Below are 25,913 nucleotides of genomic sequence, written 5' to 3'. Positions count from 1 at the left end.
TAACATTTTTCTTCGCCAGACGTTATCAGATAGATCCACTAGTGGATAGGGGAAGGTTGCCATCAATGGACGGCAACTGTTTTTAATATTTTTAGAAAATGGTTCCCACTTAAATTTTGCATTGACTAGAACATTAATTTCTCGGTATATTTCACTTTGAATTGGAACATTATCTTTTAGGATAAGGGGGCATATTTTATAAATAATTAAATTTAAAGTTAAATATTTTGGCATGTCGTCCATTCATGGCAACTGGCAGCTATGGATGGACCATCCGAGTTTCTTTCTGATGAACCACATTCTCAAATAAGAAAATCAATGTGCAAACTTCAAATTCTAATTACAGGAGACCAATAAACACTACAAATGATAATAAGTTATTCAAAAAAGATAATATTGTTTATTCGTAAAATGGAAATCTAAAATATGAATGAATTGTTATTTTAACGTATATCTTTAAATGCATGTTCGATGCTCTCATTTGTCCACTGGTCATATTTCACTCCATTTAACATTTTTCTGGAACAACAAAAGTATTTGGAACTGTATTAAAATTTATTTTAAAGAATATTGAATTTATTTGAAAGTTTTTAAGCTGAAATTTTAATACTGAAGTAGGAAGGTCTCGCGCAGTGATTGCAAATTTTTCATTCTTTATTATTTTTGCATTTTTGTTATATTCATGTATTATACTTTAGCTTTATTGTACAAACTTGCTCATTTGGTTTCCACTGAAAATCAAGCACAAAAAAAAAACGTCAAATTCCAACATTTCCCAATTATTAGTGTGAAATCCAAATTGCGTTTCTTCAAATATCTCAAAACCTCATTTCTGCAGATAAGGGAGGGTGGGGCTAAAAATCCGCGGGTAAATTGTTCCCTTTGAAATGGCTCAATGAAGAAATAAGATAAATGTATTTTGTAAATATCTGATAAAATGGGATGTTGCTGCGCACCGATGGCAGACATATTAGTTAAGCCACTGGCGTCCGGTATATTAAACGCTGAGCACGTGCATCACTGATCTACTTTTGTAAATATTTTTGTTTTTGAACTTTTTGGTCCTTTTCATGAACATTGATAGTGTTTAGTTCTTTGGTGTTTTTATACAAATATAGTAGATTGAGTGTCCTAAAATACTACACTGAAACGACTGACGTGTTGTTTTACCTATAATTTAATTTATCAATGACATGTGCGTGTGGGGCACGTTGTTCCGAGGAACTACTTGCTCCCAAAAAAGAGCAGCTAGTCCCAAAGAACTTCTTTCTCCAATAGACAGATAGAAAAATTTGAAATTTTCGAAAATCAAAATGCGAATCAAACTCTCTTCCTTACTTCGATATGAAAAGATGAAATTTTCGAAGGATAATATTTTTTGCTCTAGAGCTTGATTACGCCATCTTGCGGTGATTTGAGAAAGTAGTCAAAGAGGTGAAACTGTTAAATGTTGCTCAGACAAAGCAGATGTCTCATTGGACAGATCATATTCTACGCAAGCGGATCTGTCTAGGCTTTAACTTCTTAGCCATCATTAACCAGAGACTTCAGCTTCTCCTTTGTGAGTTCGGTCTGGTCAAATCTGCGTAGGACTTTCATTACCGGAGGTGTAATTTCTGGAGAAAGGTAGTTGCCATAGTTGGGTTGCCTTCTGGTTATCCGCCGATTAAGGTACCACGATAACTGCAGATAAGTGAATTTCGCAGATATTCATTTGATGTTGCACAATAGTTAAAAAAACACTACTAGTACAAGAGCAAAAGAAAATCAAGAACACTGACATACATTCAAACTCTCAAGTAACGATACTAGAGGCTAACACTAAAAGTGATAACTGTACTATGCAGAAAATGTACATAAATGCAGAAAAAGAATCACTCATCATTACAAACAGGCACAGAAAATTATGCAAACTGATCTACCAATTTAAATAAGATTACACCAAAAACATGTAAAGCGGGGGAGGGGTGGTCAGTATTTTCTACATTCAGTAAGTCATCAACAAAAAAAAAAAAAAAAAAAAAAAAAATTATAAAGAAATTCACAATAACAATATCCGCCCGCGGGTTTTTGTGAGTTTATTGTTATCATTTGCACTAATCTGTTTTATGGGTCATATGAGAAGAATCGTATCATTTATGTATTCAAAGACGATTTTCTGTTATGATTTAAGACTGAACTAGCAATCATAGCTTACTAGATACAGAAGCTGTTAATAATTTTATTTAATTTTACTATAATTTTCTATTTTTAGTCTTTTACTATGTTAATAGATTATAAAGATACTATACTTATTAACTGTGCCTTAATACATGTATTTGTACTTAAAGGGTAATAGTTAAACCTCCTTTAAATTCAAATTATCAATGCTAAAAAATTTAGTTTAGTTTATTTTAATTTTAAGAAAGACATCTGATTATTCGGTCGATATTGCTTATTAGTATTTAAATAAACACATGTTTATATCAACAATTATTTTTTATCACAAATTATACCTTTTAACAAATTACTCGTCCCGAGACATTGTTAATCTCAAAATCATTATCGTTACACATCGTCGTGTTAATATCGAAACAACTGCCCAAGAAGGGGCAAGTTGTTCCTATTTGACTTTTGGTACCATAAAATAAATTATAAAACCATATTACGAAATACAAGTCGAAAGAAAGTCTTAACATTAAAGGGCATATATTACTTTATTTTAATCTCAGAATAATAATTGTAGAACTAAGTTTTGAGCTTGTTTGAAAAACGGAACTTTTAGCCCCTCTCTCCCCTACTGCAGATACCACAGCAGAATAATCTAAGAGATTTTTTATAATTCGTTAAGAAATGACTTTTATCATTTATATTTTTTTTTCTCATTTATTAAAAAAAATGAGCAATGATTGAAGATAATTGAGCTGAAAGTATAATGATGTTTGCGAGTCTCCATAAATGAACCACTTTGTCAGATGGTTCATTCATCTTGTTTGATTATTCTCAGTTGTTGCTGCTATGACGATTCAGGATGTGATATGAAATATATGGAACTGTACTTGAAAATGCATTCTTTCAAGTCAATATTCCTGTTCCATTCCTCTGTGATATTCAAAGCATGCTATTGCAAAATGAATATGTCAATCATTGGTTTAGAAAGTAAGTGAATAGTAGAAATTAAACCTCGATATTTAGCAATGCGATGTAGCTTCTTGACGACTCTGCATTAGATTGTTTTCAGACAAAGGAAGGCACTAGAACTGATCCCACACCTGCACAAACTCTGGTGGAGGAAATATCTTCTAAATCCGTTCCTGGAACCAGTTTATTGATGGCAAAAAATACATCGTTTTCATTTTTAATGTGTAATTTGTCGGAGTAGCAAACTATTTCAATAAACTCTTGATTATCCGCGGAATAGAGTGGCACCGTAACCGTGAATAAATGAAAACCGCAGATAATCTAAATAATAGGCAAAACACGATACTAAATATAAATAACACTCACAAATACATTTAAGTTATAGCTAAAAACATTGCTACGCTGCATCTACTAACATCGAATGTAAAAAATATACGTTATACGCTAAAAACAAACAATAACACTATCAGAAGTTCAAAAAATATATAATGGCCGTTAAGAAAAAAAATTTGAAAAGACCGGCGGATAATCCGAACGGCGAATAATCCGACCGCCGATAAGCGAGAGTTTACTGTACTAACTAAAAATAGGGAAAGAAATAGAAAGACAAAAAAAAAAATTTCACTACCAAATAAACTGGTTTGGCCAATATTATAACGAAATGATATTGCTTTAAATATATAACAGTAAACAACTGTAATATATAAATAATAATTTTCTCCAACTCAACAATTTTGATTGGCCTTTATTATGAAGTCAAAATAAAATGCCCAAACCCACTTATAAACTTAATTTACGACAACAGACTTCCGCTTTTGAGATATTTACAAATTAATTTTGCATATCAGTTATTCGCCAGTTCTAGTGGGCATCTTTGAGAAGAGTTTCCAATTACCTTAGAGTAGATTTTCACGGTAAGAAACAAAATAGGAGATAGTGTCAGCAAAATCTTTTCGTTTAACATCCCATTTTATTAGCTTTCTTCGCTGGAGTTGTCTGAGTACCAATTACACGGGTCGTAAAAGGTATCTCAACGGTGTGAAGGTGTAAACAGAGAGTAAGAAAAATACATTATGAGTTTTGGAAATAAACTTACCATAAATGAGAATGAGGAGATTTTACATAGTAAGTTTTACTCGTGAATATAAAAAAAAGGAAGGGATGATGTTGACATCAACTTCAAGTTCACTTGAGACAGCTATTTTTAACTTTTAAAGTTATTTTCAATTGAACAATTCATTGAGGAAAGGTGATGAGTATGATTTAAACCTCTAAGTCAACGGTTCCCAACCTTTTTAAGGCTGTTTCCCAAAAAGTAGGTAATGTATTAGCAATTACCCCCCCCCCCCCCCGTTCCATAAAAAAATGAAGTTCAGTCTAGAAACAAATTAGCTATTGCATTATTTTTTCTTTAATCTACAAATGCTTTTTTAAAAATTTAATTAATAGTTTTAATCATTCAGACAAAGAAAATACTTGTTTTTTAGTTATTTATTCTTGAACTAAAAATTAGTCAATGAGACAGTTGATATTAAATAACGAATCTCAACGGTGCGATCTTTGTGCTTGCAAATCAAATGAATGAATTACCAACCTTTTAATGCACAAAAATTGCAAACTACTGTAGACGCCTGTTTTGAGGTTACAAGAAACCCTTTTCAATTCAAAGAAGTGTGAGCTTTTGGATAAAAATGATCTTTCATCCAAAAGATCACACTTTGCATTGAAAAAGGGATTTTTTGTTACCCCGAAACACGCGTCTGCAGTAATTTACAATTTTTGTAGAGTTGATATTATTTAGTTATCAAAATTTGTTCAATAAGTTGTTTTGGCCAATGTACGTCGTAAGTCGAGCTCCAGGTTTAGTCTTTTTTTATAAGTCACTAATTACCGATTAGGTAGTTAGATTTGATGCACATGCTCTTAATAATTTTGTTTTGTGATCGAACGAGTACTCAATCTTTGTACTTATTTTTACACCTCGGAAAACCCATTTTCCCAATTACCCCCAGGTTGAGAACCACTGCTGTAGGTGCCATAACGCTTTTTATAACATTTATTTAGCAATACCTCAAGCGATATCAAACCTGCGTGTTGCGTTGTTCGTTCAAGTTTGCTGAAACCAATTTCAAATGTATTTGTCGTGACATTTTGCGTTTTTACGTCAATATTTTCGTATTTTGTGACATGTTATCAGAGTTTATCATCATAACTGTCAAAGACATAAAAGCATTAATATTTTCAGAGTACAAAAGGAGGCTTTACTTCGATTACTTGGAAGCTTTACAAAAGGCTTTGTACTTTTGAATAAAATTTTCAATGAAAACGCATAAACGTGTTTCAGAATTTCAGAAAACTCTTTTTCAGAGGGTAAAAATAGATCGAGTAAAAATATTTTATTTTCCGCCATAGCTGTTCTGCTACACAAATACAATTCTATTTGTGCTTTCAATAAGTTTTTTCGCGCAAAATTTGATTGAAAGTTTAAACCAAGCACAAAAGGTTACTCTTAACTTTTTTTTTTACATTTAAATATCCCTCCATTGAACAAACAGATTAAAATATTTCTATATACAGTAGAACTTCTCGACAAGGGACACTAAGGTGACTGAACATTTTGTTCCTGAAATTGAAGTGTCTCTTCTTCGGAGGTATAATGAGTTAATACGTGCAGCGTATGAACTTAGTATGATTTTATAACAAATGTAAACTATGAATATTTAAGATTAAATACCAAAAGTTTTTAGATATACTTAACAAAATCCGGAATTATTCAAAGTTAAAAATTTATGATTTAAAAATTAAAGTTTAATCAAAATTTTAGTATAATAGCAAAGTATTGTACCTTGCAAAAATTATTTCGATGTAATTCGTTGCATTGATTTGATGACATGTTGTTTACAATTAATATAAACGTGTTTTCACGCATAACCTTCATAATAAGGTTTAGAAAGCTTCATTTGATATTGTCAATCCAAAAAAAATAAACTAATTATTGATGAAGTAATAGGTCGGGAGAGAGCGTTGTCTCAATTGGTGGCAGGCTGAAAGTAGTTTCATTTTCTCTTAAACCCTTTGTTGCCTAGTGATCTCATACTCCCCTAGTTACATTTAATAAAAGTAATTTTCAACTATTAATAAACTTTTTACAAGGAACACATTTAAATTCAAGCAATGTTTTCTAATATTAAGTGCAGAAGCGTAGAAAAAGTGAATTGTAGAAGAGTCGTTCAATATTAAATCATCAAATAGGCCGCGTCTCACCATTTTTCATTTCAATGATATTTTGGTAGGTAATGTGTACCAAAATTCCGTACTCTAAAACTTTTATTTTTTCTTGAAAAAAAATGTCTACAGTTTAATATGGTATGAAATGTATGAGATACATACCATAAAGTTATATATAAACTCTATATAACGCTATGGTATGGCTTTATAGTAATATTTATGTTAAGTTTCAAAAAAAATTTTCAATGAGAAATAAAATCATAGAATCAGCAAAAATACAGTTTTTTCTCCAGAAAAAGTTTTTTTTTTTTTTTTTTGTCTATCAATAAAGTAATTTCTGTATTCAGGAATGATCCTTAAATAAAATAATATTATTTGATTAGTTGTACAAAAACTTAAAATAATAACTAAAATGTTATCCGTTCTTGAATTTCTGAATTCTTAAATTTCTGATTCTTGTATTCTTGAATTTCTGAAAGCTACAAATTTTATGCTGAACTTAAAAAAGCTACAATTGTGAGAGAAAACAGTTATTTGCAATACTGTCATGTGCAGGTGAAGGGCAGTAACTGCAAATTCTTCTTTTTTTTTTATTTGCATTTTGTCATCTATTGTATAATCTTTATTGTACAAGCTCGCCTATTTGGTTTCCGCTGAAAAAAAAAGACACGAAAAAAACGTCTAATTCCAACATTTTTTTATTGTTTATATTGAACCCACCACACATTTGTTCAAATATCTCGAAAACTCATTTTTGCAGATACTGTCGTTTACCTGCACCCAGCAGAATACAGTTTTGGGATATTTTGCATGTCCCCCAAGTTTCAACTACTGTAACTTTACGAAAAATCCATGATGATCAATAACACCCTGCACTGATCTGAAATAGAGTGATTCTACGCAAAAAGCAGAGTAAATTCAAATTCGTGATTCTTCGAAGAATTTCGAAATCGAATAACCACGGAAAGCCTGGAGAGAAATCGAGAAAAATTAAAATTCGCCAATTAACTAATGGTGCTTATGCTGAAGTACACTAAAGGCATCTCAAGTTCTAACACTTTTATGAAAAATGACTTGTGGAATTATAGTTAAAATCCTGGAGGATTTTCCCCCTATGGGCATTTAAAAATATAGAATGCATGGTAGCATTCAAGCTTTTTATAACACATTCTTATTCAGTAATTAATATCTGAACATTTTGTTTTATAATTACTCCTATTTGAGCGATGTTGGTAGTTATATCTTTGGTAATTAAGCTTTGTATATTGTTTTTTTGCATTGATCCTTCTGTTATAATTGTTCTTATTTATTTATTTTTTTAACTTTTGGGGACGAAATACTAGGCCAATATTACCGACAGTCAATGCCATAAATAATGTTTTTTTTCTTTCTTTCGGTTTCTTTTCCATCTTTTTTTTCATTCTCCTGTTTTATAAGATGAACTTTTTACTTTTTAGATTGGTGAAACGCCATTTTTTGTTGCTCTGGATCATGAAAAAAGGACAGTCGTAATATCGATACGGGGTACTTTATCCTTACAAGTAAGTTCATCTTTCTCATAATTTGAACTTATTAAATGATTTTAAATGCAAATGAATTAATCGTAAGTAAAATTACATAAATTCATTCAAGATTTCAGTTTATGCGAGGTGAAAAAAACTGAAAAATGTATGACGGATGCCTAAGGAGGCTCAAAGTCTTATTCATTAAATAAGAAAACTGGTCTGTGAATATTGAAATCCATTCTACTGGAAGGTAATGGTTGCACGCTAGTCTTTGACGGCAATATTTTTGCCATGCAACTGATTCAAATTTTACCCGACGACAACCATTCCGTTTGACTGAGAAGTAAAATCCGTCTCAAAGCACATTATTTGAAAATCAAAAGCATTTATTGCAGACTGATGACGAAATAGGGTAAAATGGGCAGGAAACGTGGTATTTTTCTACGTAGCTCACATTTTCATTCAGAAAAAGCTAAAATAAAGCAACTGTTTTTCACGTTGCATGCAAAGGTTTCATTATCATTATCACAAAATTAATTTAATTCAATTTTTTAACATTATATGTACTAAACTTGTGTACACTTATAAAAAGTAGAAACGGATATATCTTAATAAAAGACGTGAGCTACTGCACCGACTTTTTCACATCACCCCTCCATTTAGAAAAATTCCCTATAAACCTATAAGAAAATTTTAAGAATAGTGTTTTTTTTTTTTTTTCAAAGGTCTATTTTACGCATGAAGTAAAAGTTACCAATAAGGTACCGGTGTATTCCTTCCCATTCATCTAGATGAACTCTTTCAAGTGGTTGAGATAAGCGAGAAGCATGGCATTTGCCTGTCTAGCACTTCTCAAATATATTCTATTGAGTTTGTATTGGGAAATTGGTTAGACAAATCATTCGTAGACACTTAGTCGAAAAGGTTCACCAATCCAACGATGCTGGCCGAAACATTACCATCGTTTGATATTAAGTAGGGGAATGTGGGGCAAAATGAAATGGTGAAATATTTACTCTGCTTTTAGTGCAATTTATCAAGTAGTAATTTAACTATGTAGTAACACATGTAGTATGAGCTTCAGAGGTAATTTCCTGACTGGAACAAAGCATATGATAATACAAGCAATTTTCAAAAATTTTTACTCAAATTATAATATTTAGTTGTAAGTCAAAAATTATTTTTTTATCATTTTTAATAATAATTGAGACCTACTAATATTCGGTGCAGTATTTATTTAGTTAATATTAAGCGTATTTGTATTTTAAATATTTTGTACAATTAGTCAAGTGCATGCAGGCCAAGGTGGATAAGGCAAAGTGAAATAATTCATTTCGTTTGCTCATTCAATCATTTACTAACTCACTTACGTAATTGTTTATTAATTGATATTTGTGCATTTTATTTCACTATTTCATTTATTCACAACTTTATTCACTCATTTTTTTCTCATACATTAATTATTTAATTAATTTATTAGTTGATTATTTTATTATCATTTCATTTGTGCATTCATCCTTTTCTTTACTTTTATTTCAATTTTATTATGATTGTAAAAAGAATTGCAATCGGATTCGATACATATTATTAGAAAAATCTCATTTTTCCCTTTACCCCATAAAAAACGTGCTGATGTGTGCATCGCGTGACTTCCTTTTACTCCAATTTAATGATAGAATTAGTGCCTTGGAGTAAGCAAAGAAACGCTTTAAATATTTTTGCAACAAGTTTGTTGCGAACTGAAACAAAAAAAAAAAAAGTTTTGTACACATTAATTTTCCCAATATTGGACATTTTAATGTGATTCATTGGTTATCTCTCTAAATATCGCCAATAGTGGCCGAAATGAAACAAAATTTTTTAAAAAAAAGGAAAAGAAAAAAAACGCCAAATTTGTCGCCAAGTAGGCGACTAAAAGCTTGGCGAAATGTCGCCAAGTGTTTGTCAAATTATAACACCACTTTAGTTTGCATTGATATTAAAAATGATTCCCCCCCCCCCAAAAAAAAAGGTGTAAAAGATCCCCTTAAGAACATCCGAATGCAACCAAAAGGGGAGGTGCACAACTATATCTCACTCGGAGTCTACGTACTAAATTTCACCTTTCTAGGACATACCGTTTTTGAGTCATGCGAGATGCATACACACGTACATACAGACGTCACGAGAAAAGTCGTTGTAATTAATTCGGGGATCGTCAAAATGGATATTTCGGGTGTCTATACGTTCTTAGGTATATATCCACGTGTGGTCGGGTTGAAAAAAAAAAAACTCAACATTCATTCGGAGGCGAGCAAAATGGAAATTAAGGCCTATTTTTATGTCAAAATCTTTTCCCGAATACAATACTTCCTCTACTTCGTAAAAGGAAGTAAAAAGTGAATTTTTTACTTTTTTTTTCTTTTTAAAGACACAAATTACTGACAAAAATAAAAAATAATGTTTCAATACAGGATTTATTATAAAATGCATGGCTCTTTCTTAATGCAATGTAATTTTCAAAACAAATTTCCAATTAGTTCATTGTGAAAAAGCTAAGTCATCTTAAATATTTCACTTTCCTCCACATTCCCCTACTTACTTGTCATTGATAGAGATCGACTCTTATTACATCTTTTGCAGAGTAAGTGACTACAAAAGTCGTAAAAACTTCTATAAAGCTGAGTAACGATTGTATAAAGCAAATATATCAAAAATCCACTGCTGCTGGTGTTAAAAGTGATGCGACCAATAATAGAGATGATGCGTTTAACCAACGCCTCAACCTCCTTCCAAGTATAAGTACTTTCCTGCACGAACGCAACAGTGTTTTTTCAAGCCCCCGTTGCCACTAAATTAAAATGCAAACACTAAACGTGGAATGGAAATCAAAACGCGTCGTAAAATAAAGCATTGCTCCATTCATTTCTTACCTCTACATTTATATTGACATGCTCTTCTGCTTTAATGTCTGGCAGCAACACGATGACTTGCTGTAAAAAAGAGCATATGAGGCAGTGAGAAGCAAAGTGATGTAAGTGGCATATATAAAAATTTGGAGATAACCAGTACCAAGCGCGGATCCAATGAGGGGGTCATGACCCCCCCCCCCTTAGCCAGACCAAACATTACACAACATGGCTTTTTTAATCTTCCTGTTACTGAATTTTTCGAAGGAGAAATTGAGGACCACCCAGTTTGTGAACAAATTTAAATTATATCCAAGCACAAAATTATGGGGGGGGGGGGGCAAGTGTGGGTCACGGGGGAGGTCATGGGGTCATGACACCCCCCCCCCCCCCCCCCCCTAGCTAGACCAAACATAACCGAACAGAGCCTTTTTAATCTTCCAGTTACAGATTTTTTCGAAAGAGAAATTGAGGATCACCCACTATATGAACAAATTTAAAATATATCCAAGTGCAAAATTAAGGAGGGGGGGAGGGGCAAGTGTTGATCTAAGGGGGGGGGTCATGGGGATCATGAGCCTACTCCCCTTAACCAGACCAAACATTACCCATCAGATCCTTTTTATTCTTCCAGTTACAGATTTTTTTCAAAGGAGAAATTGAGGATCACCCAGTTTGTATAAAAAATTTAATTATATCCAAGCGCAAAATTTACGGAGGGGAAAAGCGTGGGTCCAATAGAGGGGAGATCATGAGGGTCATGACCCCACCCCCCTTAACCAAACCAAACATTACCCACCAGAGCCTTTTTAATCTTCCAGTTACAGATTTTTTTCGAAAGAGAAATTGAGGGTCACCCAATTTGTGTACAAATTTAAATTATATCCAAGCGCAAAAATAGGGGGTGGGGGAAGCGTTTTTGTATTTAAATTAGAAAGATTTTCGTGCTGAGAGCTCTGGCTTTAAGCAGTTTGAAGCAGCATATTGCAGTTATATATAGACTGCAATGCATATCTCAACACAAAATACCTGGTACCTCTTAAAAACGAGACAATGTAGAGGCTTTGCTTTAAAAAAAAAGTAAAGAAGGGGTGGGGCAGGGGTTAAAGTAATTTTTGTTGGATATTTATAAACAAATTCTGGCAAATAGGTTTTTCTTTAAAAACCTGGAATTACTTCTTTTTTTTTATTTTTTTTTTTAAAGAGGAATATATTGTTTGAACAGATCATTGCTAAACCTCTATTGCGGTTACATCTATATTTGCACATAAACAATTAATATTCGCAAAAGAGTTGTTTTGCGGAAAATAAATTTCTTTAAGTGTGCGTAAAACAGTGAAACCTCGCTTAACGTACACCCCTCATTTCGGACAGTTTTTTTTATTATTTCCTCCATTTTCTAGGATTAAAACATTAAATTTCCCTTTATTAAAGTGGAGACTCTCAAACTCGGTCACGGATACAACTTTTCTTGTAAAAAGGATTTTTACTCTCATTGAAACGGACACTCTTCGACAATTTTGGCGAAATGTGATTAGTTTTCAATCTTAAAGCATTTTTGCCGCAAACTCTGCTAGCAGGTACTAATAACGAAGTTTTATACAAAAGGGGGGGGATTTTTGTAAAGGACTTTTGCCAGTTAATACATCATCGCTGCAAGTTGAATATCCACTGTGAGTCGCAAAGTGGACACGGGAAAAGAATCAAAATCCAGTTAAAGATTTCCCTCCATGTATCATAAAACTTATCGAAGAATGTGACAAGGACATGTGTCCTGGAATAAATTGCCTTCTTCGACTCATAGCTACATTGCCAGTTAGTATTGCCACAAGAGAGCGAACCTTCTCGACATTGCGGCGTTTAAAAACCTGGTTAAGAGCCTCAATGTGTGAGGAACGCCTTGTGGGACCTTCTCTCTTAAATATCCACAGAGACATTGATGTAAACATTGACCACATAATCACTAGATTCGCAAAGAAGTCGAAAAGAAAGTTAAACTTTATCTTGTGAGAAAATGTGTGGAAGAAAACCGTTCAGAAATACTAAAATAATGTTTGGAGGGGACCCCGGAAATTGAAAAGCGCTCACCTTCACCAATGTTATTTTTCATAACAAAGTTTTCACGAATTTATTTTCAAATGTTTTTTAGGATCCCTTAAGGTTAATTAAACTACTTTTTAATGCATAAATATTACACACTAACACACTTTTAATGTGGAGGTAAAATATGTTTAACATTTCAAGCCAATCATTTCAAGCCAATTTAGTAGGGGAATGTGGGGCGAAGTGAAATAGCAAGGCAAAGTGAAATGGTTTAGCGCTACTTAACTAGTAATATTTTAACTATGTAGTAAAATGTGTCATGTGTAGTCTATTCCAGTCAAGAAAAAATTATCTCCGAAAATCTAATCGTATGATTATACAAGCAATTTTTAAAAAATGATACTCAAATTGTAATATTTTGTTGTAACTCAAAAATTATTTTGATATTATCGAATGATGAATTGGGACCTTCCAATATTCGGTGCAGTATTTATTTAGTTAATATTTAGTCTACTTGTGTTTTTAATATTTCTCACAATTAGTCAAAGTCACTCATTCAATCATCTAATAAATCACCCGCGTTTTATTTACTTAATAATTTGATCAAAAATATTTTTCACAATCGAATAGAACATATTTCATTCGAAAAATATTTCAATTTTCTCTTTGCCCCATGGGAAAAAAAAGTGAACATTTTTCACTTTTTTATTTGAAGAAACAATTTTACTGCCAAAAATCAAAAATAAGGTTTCAATGCAAGTTATAAAATACAATGTTTTTTCTTTGTGTACTGTAATTTTCAAAACAAATTTCAAATTTGTTCATTTTGAAAAAGCGCAGTCATGTTAACTATTTCACTTTGCCTCACATTCCCCTACTAAAAACCCTGTATAATTTCACCGAGATGCTATAAAATAAGCGGTTTCAATCAAAATGATTATAACACGAGGCTAAGGTTTTTAATTATACACATACTTCATTTGAGTTTTTATAAATTAATTTATGTGTTAACTATAAAATATTATGTAACTAAGAAAATCATACCTACATAACGTGTAAGTTTTTTTGTATTTAGTTAATAGTATATTTACATTAGTAATATTGTATTATATTTTATTTTATTTAGAAATTATTTCTTTCAAAGTAGTTGTCGATTTGTTCTTAATGCCCTGATACAGATGACATACCATTTTGATACTAAATGCCGTTTTTATTAATGTGATATGGCTTAGCCAAGAAACTACCATGCGATTTTTTTCATTCTACATTTTTTATAAGCTAAAAAATAAATCTATTGTTTCCAAAATAGCTTCTTGGATAGAAATGACTCTTCTAGGCTACACATTATTTTAAAATGTTAATAGTTGATTCCCTCAAAGAGGAATTAACAGACGAAACGGGGTAATAGGTTCTTCGATGAATTAAATGTATTCTGCCGCTCTGGCCTCTGACTCCTGAAGTACAGTTGACTCTTTTACCTGAACACCCAGATATTCTGAACACATTTTGATGGTCCCGGGAATCACGTATGCATTACTTCCGTCTCCCCCTATACTGAACACCCTCTTAAACTGAAGACTTTCGTTCGGTCCAATGAGTGTTCAGAATAGAGAGAGTCTATTGTACTTCCTTAGCAAACAAAATACTTTTAATCAAATATGCTTTGTGTGTTTTGTGTTCTTTTTCATGACTGAAAGTTTTTTATTTATGTAAAAGAGAAGTCAATTAAAAAATTAAATGAAATAGTTGCATTAATTTATTCCTTTGGGAGGGGCCTGAACCACCTGGTACAATTTGAAACTCTTGTTCGTTTTATAATTTTTTCATTTTCATTTTAGTATAATCTAGTGCGTTGACCAACATAAATGACTGCTGCTGCTCCTAGTTCAAATTAGAAAAATCAGGCCTTCACAAAGTTTAAAAATTGTAACATTTAGAATATACATAGTTTTCTTAGAAGCATACTGTATTTTTTGTTTTATATATGCTAATAATGCAACAGCGATTTGTTGGTAAGTAAGAAACAAGCACAAGATTTCAATACCAACGTTTTCAGATTCTTCATACATAACGAAATATGGTAAAACTACGATTTAGACCGAAGAAACCCCATTTTTTTTGACTAGCATGTCGTAACCCCCCCCCCCCCCCCTCCCCCACCAAGATACCGTTGTTTGTGGGTGCACGTTTGGTGACCCCCCCCCCCCTTAACCGGAGCCTGGATCCGCCCTTGACCAGTACACATAGTAGGTGAATCACACCTCTGTCTTAAGGCAAGAGATGGTACTAGTAGCCCTGGTAGTTGCTGTTATACAGCATGGTTTAGGAAAAATTTTCAATTCAAATCCTAGGACGTTGTCTTTCAACGCGTTTTACTCAAAACTTGTAAATGTCCACTTACATCCCTTTGCTTCTCACTGCCTCATATGCAGTACTAAGTGATTCTGAAAAAGTGACCAAAACTTTTAATAGGTAATAGAGTAAGTACACGTAGACGATTTGGAATCACATAGCATTACTGGATCGGAAAAGCTTTCATTAAGAAGTAGAAGACGTTCTGCACTGCAAAAAAGAAACTACCGTATTTGAAAATCTCTGAAAAACCGGGATTCAATGCATGTTTCTAGTACCGACGAAACAGCTTCTTAAGTAAAGTTGTCAATGTTACTTAAGGATTTTATCTTTTCGAATTTTATATTTGTACAATGTTTCAATTTTACATTTGTACCCTTTACTTTTTCGTTTTTTACTTGTTACGTTTTATATTTTACTCTCTTTTCATGTGTGCTGAGTGCACTATGTGCACTTTAGACAATGAATCCTATGTTCAAGTGCTACTGCTAAAAATAAAATGTTACTTGAGGTAAAGCTGTATCGTTACTAGAAAAGTTTAGGAAGTCCCACATTTCTGGAGATTTTCACATAATGCTGCAGTTTTCAATTTTTTTTAACAGTGTACCGGAGTTTGGAAGAACTAAAGGGATTAGAACCTTTAGAGGTACTGATTGCATTAAAAATGGGCTTGTTTTAATTCATCTATATTGTAGTGTTTTGTCGAACGCAGCAAATGTTAAGATACAAACCTTTTCAGGGTAATAATCAAACTGGTTTTTTTTTTTTTTTTTTTTTTTTTTTTTGTACCTTCTTTTTAGCATCGCTAGACCGAGCCTTCCTCTGCATTGCCCAAAATATGTACCTGCTACAAATTTTCAATTTTTGCTTCAATAACGTTGCTTTTCCCATCTAAAAATAAGTTTCTCATTCCATGCGCTGCACTACGAAAAACTGTCGAATGTACTATCGAACTCCCCAAGAAGGCCTTCTGTCGGATGAAGAATGCATTTATGCCCTTTAACGCTATGTGATTCTGAATCATCTAGGTGTAATTTATCATCTCTTAAAGTTTAGGCCACTGTTTCAGATTCTACTATAGATCTATGGGCATACAGATATAAACATGGAGTTAAACAGTTCAACTAGAAACCGTGATCATTGTATTAATTAAGAATATTACTGAGTAAGAGTGGCATTTATCAACCAGCGGCCTCTGGTCTTAAATACCACAAATACCGGTATGTCTAGTGGTCAGAGGAGTGTGACTGCGATGGGGAGGTTCCGGGATCGAATCCCGGCTCGGGCATGGATGTACTTTCTCTCTCCTGTCCCTGTCCTTCCTTTGTGTGAATGTGTTGTTATGCTGTGAATGGTTGCCTACCCTATAAACGGGTAATTATGGCATGTGTGCACTTTGGATGTTGGACTTCACACCAAATTACGGTACAGTTGGGAAAGTGAAGCAGCGCACCCCAAATTGCCAGCCTAGCTGGCCCACGACAACAACACCTGGTATGTTTGAGGACGATTTTGATTAATGTGTTGTGAAGTGCTTCCAATCAAAACCTATAAATTACGTCGATTGATAATTCCATTCCTTTCAAAATATTACCGGCCTCCCCCCCCCCCCCCAAAAAAAAATGTTATCTGGATCCTCGTTGTAAGTATCTTATAATCGAAGCAAAACTCAAAAAGTATGATCAAAGTATTACCCAGACCGCAGATTTCCTGGACTAAAATAATCATGTTTATTCGACGTCCACACTTATTGTAAAATTTAAAATTAATAATAGCTGCAATTTTGAAACTGTGTGAAAATTTCGCTAAATCAGCGCTAAAATCAGTAGAGAAAATAAATAAAAGTGAAAAAGTATAGTCTAATTTCCATTAACCTGTAGAAATCAAAGCCAAGTTATAAATACAAATCTGATTAATTTTTGAGGCATTGTATAAGAACGTTATTAAATTTCTTAGTTTCACATGAATGAAAGTATTCTATGCGTGTCAAATCTCTTTATGCCATTCTGAAAATCGAACTTTCAAAAATTTTATTTTGCATTTAACTTTTACCGAGACATATTTTTTTTTCATTTTAACGAAATCCATGCAACCATTCAATCCTTTATCTAAATTTCTTTATACTCGTGTATATATATATATATATATATATATAATAATTATAATAAAAGTGAAAAATATTGAAAAGACCACACCAAAAGCCCATAGATGCGCAACGCAGCAAAACTAAAAAGTTAAGTAAATATAAAATAAGCAAGCCAAATACCAAATATTAAACAAATTATATAAAAATAATGATGATAAAAAGGACAATTGCAAATAGCTATTTAATAGGAAAAGACAAAGTATGAATCCAGAGCTCATCAGCCGTGCAGGATTCATTAAATATGGTCAAAAGACCAAAAATTTTTTAACTATGAACTAAAAGAGAATGTTTAAGCTCCAGTACATGCAATATAGAATAATATTGGGCAAATGCACCACATGCTAAACTATAAACAATAAACAAGAGCTCAAACCTGAAACTAAAAGCTGGGGGTTTCGCCTCGACTAATTAGGGAAACAAGTTCCAATAATTAGCCATCCACGGTAATTTATAAATACAAGGTAATTATAAGTCATTATCTTATAAACATTCTCTTTTAGTTCATAGTTAAAAAATGTATGGTCTTTTGACCATATTTAATGAATCCTTCACGGCTGATGAGCTCTGGATTCATAATTTGTTTTTTCCTATTAAATAGCTATTTGCAATTTTCCTTTTTATCATCATTATTTTTACATAATTTATTTAATATTTGGTATTTGGCTTGCTTATTTTATATATATATATATATATATATATATTAGGGTGGTCCTTATTTTTGAAATTGTAGATATTTTACGCGACGCCCCCTCAATTTGTTCCATTATACAAATAAATGATCCATGCAAAATTTTAAGTCAATTCATGAATATTAACCCATGCCCCTAGGGCCCCCTTTTTTGAGTTTCAAAGAAAAAATTGCGGATTTTCTCATTTTTATGTAAAAATATTCTTATGTTTCATATTTAGTAATTTTGAACCTGAATAGATGTTACTACTTCCAGACCAAACATACTCTCACTTTCATTCTGCAAAATTTTACTTATTACAGATGGTACATGTGCACCATTGGCCTTGGGACGGGCATACCGCTATTCGCGCTCGTTTCAAACCAAGCGGCAGGGAACATTTCTTTCCACCAAGATGGACACAAGAGATTCTAAAGGCCATTAATGAATGGCCTAGGCCAATAATGAATGATCTCTGACAAAAACAAATTGCCTCCTCCGGGCTTTCGGGGTGTTGATTTAGAAAATTTTCTGTGTATGGTGTGTTCTAATAGGGGGTGTGGCAAATAGGGTCGCTAGGTTTCAATACTATACTAATAAGTAATGGCAATTATATTTTAATTTGCTGTTCTTTAGTTATAAATATACTTAAAAGTTTATGCATTCTTAAAATATAAATTTTGAAAAATCCTCGATTATTCTACCATAAAAATATACTCTATTTTCCATATCTAAAATATAAATTTTAAAAAATTACAGATCGAAATAATGTAAAAATCTATACTTTAAATTGTCTCCTTTTTAGTGCATAGTCCTTTATTATCATCAAATTCTTCTTGCAATTCACAAGATTTAGAAATCGAAATGGATATCTATCCTAACCTGTTGAACCTTTTTCTATATCACATTTATATCTTCATATTTCTACCACAACGCAAAAAAGCTTGACAACTATTGATATCTGCTCGCATTTCATCAATGTTAGACAAATGCTATATTAGGGACAAAGATGCTGTTCATGTATTAACAACCTATGTAGATGCAGTAAATTTAAATCCAAATGACTTTATGATCAATCGTACATCCCTTAAGAGATCAAGAGAAAATCTTCGAGAGGTAAAATCAGATTTCATGAATTTAAATTTAGATTTTTTAGTTATTCACTGGGATACAAAGCTACATGCAGATGTAACTGGGAAAAAAACGCCGATAGGCTTACTGTGATAGCTTCAGGTCCCAACGTTGAACAGCTACTCAGAATTCCTGAGGTATTTCTTCAGTTGTATATGATATCTTAGATCATTGCTCTTTATTACTAACTGTTCAAACTGTAGTGTTTGATACAACAGCTTACAATATCGGCCGTATAAATTGTGCATGTAATTTTTAGGGCAAAAGCTGAACGGTGATATATTACATTTGTATTGCCATCATAATGCACCTGAAATCGTACTGCAGAGTGCCTTTAAAGAAGTTCATGCTTCTCTTAGTTCTAGACTCGATATTCCATTAGTTAAGAGCTTCAAAATTTTGTGGAAAGATCTCCATCATTCAGAACTTATAACGTTTCAATCAAGTACACATTCCACTTAAATTCCTAAAGACGAAGTTGATAACATATTATTCTTTGTAGAAAGCGGAATTGAGAAATATTACAACGAATTATCATAACTTGTAATAATATTTTTTGGTGAAGTCGTCCCTGCTACAGGGATATGTTTTCGGCAACCTGGAGCTTATGCCTGAGCCAGATGGGTGGCAAAAGGACTTTATTGCTTGAATATTTATATATTTAGGAAACAATTTAAATTAATCTTACATGAAAAGAATGCCCATAAATGCTGTTTTACAGTTAAATGTCGTATGAAGATATTGTTTCTCGCAGCAACCCATTCTAGGCCTTTTAAATTAATATAAAGTCTAGTGTCTAAAAAACCTGAAGCGTACAAAACGATGACAAACATGCAGCAGAAGCAGTGATTGAAAAATTCATAAATCACTTATGGTACTTAGGGGATGAACTAGTAGCTTTGTCCGTATTGGATGAAGGAATAAACTTTGAAGATAGGAAAAGACTACTTCAAAAAAATGCTTGCTGAATAGGAAGACGTGTCTGATGACTGAATGAAAAATTTCAGATAACAGTAGATGATTTGGAATACTTTCTTAGTAAAGATCTTCCTCTTTATAGAATCAATTGCAAGTCAATAAAACTGTTTGATAAGTTACAAACACCAAAAGATGTTTTCCTATTTGATCCTGATTCATGGTAAAATGAAGGAAGCCTTTTAAAGGGTAGAGATATCGTTAAAACGCTGAAAGTTGCGAATGATACAACTGAAAGAGGAGCACAATTAATCGAAGAATTTCCCAATCAATTTACCAAATATGAGTCACAAAAGCAATTTAATATTTTACAGACAGTCCAAGACATTCGGGAAAAAAATGCACACGATTGAGATACATTGAGAAAAGCGTACGATTAAGGTAAAGTTTCTAAAGCACTATTTAATTCTTATTCAATGTAAAATCTTTAGATGATATGAAGTAATTAAAAAGATTGATTTTAGTGCTACCTCGGTGTAAAAATATTTTGCAAACCTAGGAGAAACGATGTAAGGGGTCTGAAGTAAAATCTCGAAGATTTGTGGGGAAATTATGAAAAGTGTTAAAGTTCAACGTCCTAGGGGCACGTGTTATTATTGACCGATCGAGTTCAAATTTTGCACCGATTACTTTTTATTATAGTGTCACAAAACTAGGGGGCGTTACTTGTTGAATTCCGAAAAATAAAATTTCCGATATAAATAAGGACCACCCTAATATATATATATATATATATATATATATATATATATATATATATATATATATATATATATATATATATATATGAAAAGAAGAATTTTAAAAGCTTTTTGAACAATCAACGCTAATCTTATGTCTGCATTTTCAGACATCTCAAAGAAGTTTGAAAACATCAATTACGACAAACAGTTTTCAGCTCTTTATTTTTATTTTTAGCGTCTGAACACCGAAAATTAATGAATGCGTATCATCAATTCTTCAAGCATAAGCAAATATTGGTCTTATCATCAATCAAGAATGCATTTGACATTTTTAGAAATAGGAGACAGGAAAACCAATACTCTGCGGTAATTCTTTGCGAATTTGAGCATTAGATATAAAATTCATTCTTCCGTGATTCATAGGAACTTTCCTAACTGATGAAATTCAAATTTCATGCTTGAGTTTTCTTTGATCTTAATCTTCCAGAATACTTGAATTGTTAATAAAATATTGCCAGCGTTTGATAAATGGCAAATTAAATAGCATTAAAACATACATAAGTGAATCCTAAGAAGTAGAGAGGTTTTCTAGTTAAATTTTATATTCTTTCTTTTTCTAATTTTAACAGGTCAGATAGTTAAATGAACTTATACTACTATTTATTGGTTTGCCATTAGGAAATAATCCATTTACTCCATTTACGTTTTTTTTTCCAAAGTATACGTGATAGCAATGGTATGAAGTGCAAAAAAAAAAAAAAAATAGTGATGCATAAAAACTTTAAATCTGTTTTAAATAACTTAAAGTGTTTTCAATTAAGGCTAACTTGCTGCTTCGTGATTTTTTTTTTCTTTTTGTCAATGAATTTCCTGCCGTTGCGTTAATTATTTTCGAAGACATAGGAAATGCTTAAAAAATTCCGCTCAAAGCATACGGGAAGCGTATGATTATTTCCGTTTGAAGATTATGGAAAAAGTGAGTAAATACATTCAAGGAGAGTAGAAAGCTTCATATCCCGTACACATGATTACAACGCCAAACATAAACGATGGTGTCTACTGTATGCAGTCATGTCACATGTTATCGATACGGAAAAGGAACATTTACAGTGAAATCCCGTTGAATATCAATGCAACGAAATATCGGTTTCAACGAAATAAATTTTCAGTCCCGATTTAAGTTACGCCATACTGCTTAAATTCCCTTTCAACGAAATTCCCGTTACAACGAACACATTTTTCGGCCCTTTGTAATTTGTTTTAACGGGATTTTACTGTATTTTATTTTGTTTCATTTTATTATATTTCAATAAAACTTATTTACAAATATACGAAGCAACCACTCATTAAATGCTTCATGTTCTGTGATCGAATCTCGTGAAGTTCTTCCTGGCCGCATAGTGAAAAGAAAAAGTTTGCCACACCAAATGATCCGAGTTCGATACCTGTTTCTCTGTGTTCGGAAAATAGTCAGAAAGAAAAGTGATACTTTCAGTTTTCAAACGGCTAATAAAAAATCATCGACATCCAAATAAATCCAAATATTAGGAAAAATTTTTATGTTTGTGTTATTCTTCGGTATTATGTCCCTTTTTCTAAGTAATTAATATTGTAAGGTAATTGCTGTTTCATTTGAAATGTATTTCTGTTAGGACGTGGTGAGAACAACACATTAAATAATCAAAATTTGATACCTGTTTCTCTGTGTTCGGAAAATAGTCGGAAAGAAAAGTGATACTTTCAGTTTTCAAACGGCTAATAAAAAATCATCGACATCCAAATAAATCCAAATATTAGGAAAATTATTTATGTTTGTGTTATTCCTCGGTATTATGTCCCTTTTTCTAAGTAATTAATATTGTAAGGTAATTGCTGTTTCATTTGAAATATATTTCTGTTACGACGTGGTGAGAACAACACACTAAATAATCAAAATTTGATACCTGTTTCTCTGTGTTCGGAAAATAGTCAGAAAGAAAAGTGATACTTTCAGTTTTCAAACGGCTAATAAAAAATCATCGACATCCAAATAAATCCAAATATTAGGAAAATTATTTATGTTTGTGTTATTCCTCGGTATTATGTCCCTTTTTCTAAGTAATTAATATTGTAAGGTAATTGCTGTTTCATTTGAAATATATTTCTGTTACGACGTGGTGAGAACAACACACTAAATAATCAAAATTTGATACCTGTTTCTCTGTGTTCGCAAAATAGTCGGAAAGAAAAATGATACTTTCAGTTTTCAAACGGCTAATAAAAAATCATCGACATCCAAATAAATCCAAATATTAGGAAAATTATTTATGTTTGTGTTATTCCTCGGTATTATGTCCCTTTTTCTAAGTAATTAATATTGTAAGGTAATTGCTGTTTCATTTGAAATATATTTCTGTTACGACGTGGTGAGAACAACACACTAAATAATCAAAATTTGATACCTGTTTCTCTGTGTTCGGAAAATAGTCGGAAAGAAAAGTGATACTTTCAGTTTTCAAACGGCTAATAAAAAATCATCGACATCCAAATAAATCCAAATATTAGGAAAATTATTTATGTTTGTGTTATTCCTCGGTATTATGTCCCTTTTTCTAAGTAATTAATAGTGCAAGGTAATTGCTGTTTCATTTGAAATATATTTCTGTTACGACGTGGTGAGAACAACACACTAAATAATCAAAATTTGATACCTGTTTCTCTGTGTTCGGAAAATAGTCGGAAAGAAAAGTGATACTTTCAGTTTTCAAACGGCTAATAAAAAATCATCGACATCCAAATAAATCCAAATATTAGGAAAATTATTTATGTTTGTGTTATTCCTCGGTATTATGTCCCTTTTTCTAAGTAATTAATAGTGCAAGGTAATTGCTGTTTCATTTGAAATATATTTCTGTTACGACGTGGTGAGAACAACACACTAAATAATCAAAATTTGATACCTGTTTCTCTGTGTTCGGAAAATAGTCGGAAAGAAAAGTGATACTTTCAGTTTTCAAATGGCAAATAAAATCATCCACATTCAAATAAATCCAAATATTAGGAGGATGGTTTATGTTTGTGTTATATTCCTCCATATTATGTTCTTTTTTTCTAATTAATATTGTAAGGTAACTGCTGTTTCATTTGAACTATATTTCTGTTAGGACGTGGTTACTGACTTGAATGCTGAAGCAGAACAATTGCCTACAGAGCCTAGACACGATGACTGGCTTGGACATAAGGTATAAGCTTCAAAGTTTAAAACTTATTTTCCAGCTTCAAACTCCAATCAGTTCTTTCAATAATTAAAGTGTGTCCATTCTTTTAAAGCTGTCGATGTATTAAAAAGAAAAACATTTACCTACTACACATAAAACTATTATTGATGTTAAAGAATACTATTGCTTATTATTTACAGAATAATTAACTGTTTATGTTACATGTAATCAAATATTAGTAGTTACTTAACATGTTGCATTTTAGCTCAATATAATTGCGTAATTTATTCATATCGTACAAATTCTATACATTTTAAGTCTTTTTTTCTGTTGTACTTATCTCATCGTCAGTAACTTTCGGACCCACTTTGCATCAAGGAACGCGATTTAAACAATTAAGCGTTAATGCAAAACTCTACCATAATGATGAATGGAGAGAAACGCAGTGAGACAATATAATTAATTTTAGCTATTTATATTATGTAAAGACTGATTTCATTAAATTTCAGTCTAGAATCCTGTACTTTTAAAACACCGGAAAAGTAGATTCACAGCAATAAGGTTTTTTTAACTTTATTCATCTAAATTTCTTCATAGATCATATCCTGAAGGACTTCAATGCTAAAAGTTTAATAATGAACTGATACTTGTTCTTTTTTACAAATAAAGACAAATCTTAGCTGTTGACACTCACCATTTGGCGACTAGATGAAAGTGGCTACTAAAACTGTAATATCATTAGCCACCAGGTATCCGCTTGGTCCAACTTCATTTAGATACTTTAAAGAGGTTTTTTGTTCTTAGTTATTAAGTTATGGAATAGTTAAGGTATGAATGAGTTGTTAAGTTATGGGAAGTCATGTGAAATTATAAATAAAAGTGAAGAACAATTTTGGGATGACAGAAAAGTTTGATTATTTTTGTTTCAGTAGCAATTTTAAGAGCTAGTTTGCTCCTTAACTTTTTTTTTTTTTTAACAAAAAAAAAGGTGACGAAATGGAAAAAAAGTGGCGATTAACAAATTTGCATCTGCTCTCCACTGGTGGAAAGAAATATTTTCCCAATCTTTATCTTTACATACACGTAAATAAAATGTCTCACAAGATAAACTACAAATTTCTTAAAGATCATAAATGATTTTTGCAATTATAATGCTTCATTTCCTTCATTACTCATTTAAGCAGGGGGATTACAATTTCTGCGAATGCTTCTACCCGTGCAACTAAAAGCTTTCGAAAATTTCTGAACTAATTTCTCCGAAAGCATCTCCCACTTCGTTTTGTAACTTTAATCCTCACCTATACGAGTGTGTGTAATCTGAAAATCGGTATGCACCATTTTCCAGCAGTTTGAGTAAACATTTCCTGGTATTAGATGAAGCAAGTTGCCCGCAATGCGCAATGGTTTGATTTAATTTGGAATCGGACTATTTTATTTTAGTTTTCTACACGAATGAAAAGAAATTTCACACAAAGGCAGCTTGAACTTTCACTTATCATTCAAAGTTTGAGGAAAATATTTACCTTCAATGTTATCTAAAGTTTCAAGAATTTCCCTTTCTTTTTTAGGGCATGGTGCAAGCAGCGGAGTACATTCGGCAGAAATTGACGGATGAATCAATACTTGCTCAAGCATTTAGCCACTGCCCTGTAAGTAAAAACCCTAGTTTCAAGATACAAATAATTAAATTTAGTAAGTAAACTGCAGTAGCGTATCAAAAATCGTGAATTTGGACATGCGCTACACAGTAGGTTTAAATAGTGCAAAACAAATATGTTTCGCGAGTCTAGAATTGAATGAGGGTTTAAAGGCTTTATGTGGATCTCACAAAATAGTGACGTAACATGAAATGAGGATATGATTTCGGCTTTATCGAAATTTGTTTCATAACTAATAAGCAAAAGTAACACAATTTAAAAAAAACAGCAATGGAGAAAATCAAGGTTTTACGCAATAGTGATTTTAAGCGATTTAGTC

At 32.2% G+C, this 25,913-nt stretch overlaps 1 protein-coding gene across 1 annotated transcript in view; it reads left to right on the top strand.

Annotated features, from left to right (window-relative positions):
- Nucleotides 1-25,913, top strand: part of LOC129231020 (diacylglycerol lipase-alpha-like) — a 175,791-nt gene that overhangs the window by 81,512 nt on the left and 68,366 nt on the right. The window contains exons 10-12 of the mRNA XM_054865266.1: nt 7,806-7,889; nt 23,883-23,960; nt 25,505-25,585. Coding sequence (XP_054721241.1) covers nt 7,806-7,889; nt 23,883-23,960; nt 25,505-25,585 — 243 coding nt within the window. The remainder of the gene's footprint in view (nt 1-7,805; nt 7,890-23,882; nt 23,961-25,504; nt 25,586-25,913) is intronic.

The sequence above is a fragment of the Uloborus diversus genome, chromosome 10 (genome assembly GCF_026930045.1).
Source record: "Uloborus diversus isolate 005 chromosome 10, Udiv.v.3.1, whole genome shotgun sequence".
NCBI lineage: Eukaryota > Metazoa > Arthropoda > Arachnida > Araneae > Uloboridae > Uloborus > Uloborus diversus.
This window is presented reverse-complemented; position numbering and strand designations above follow the sequence as displayed.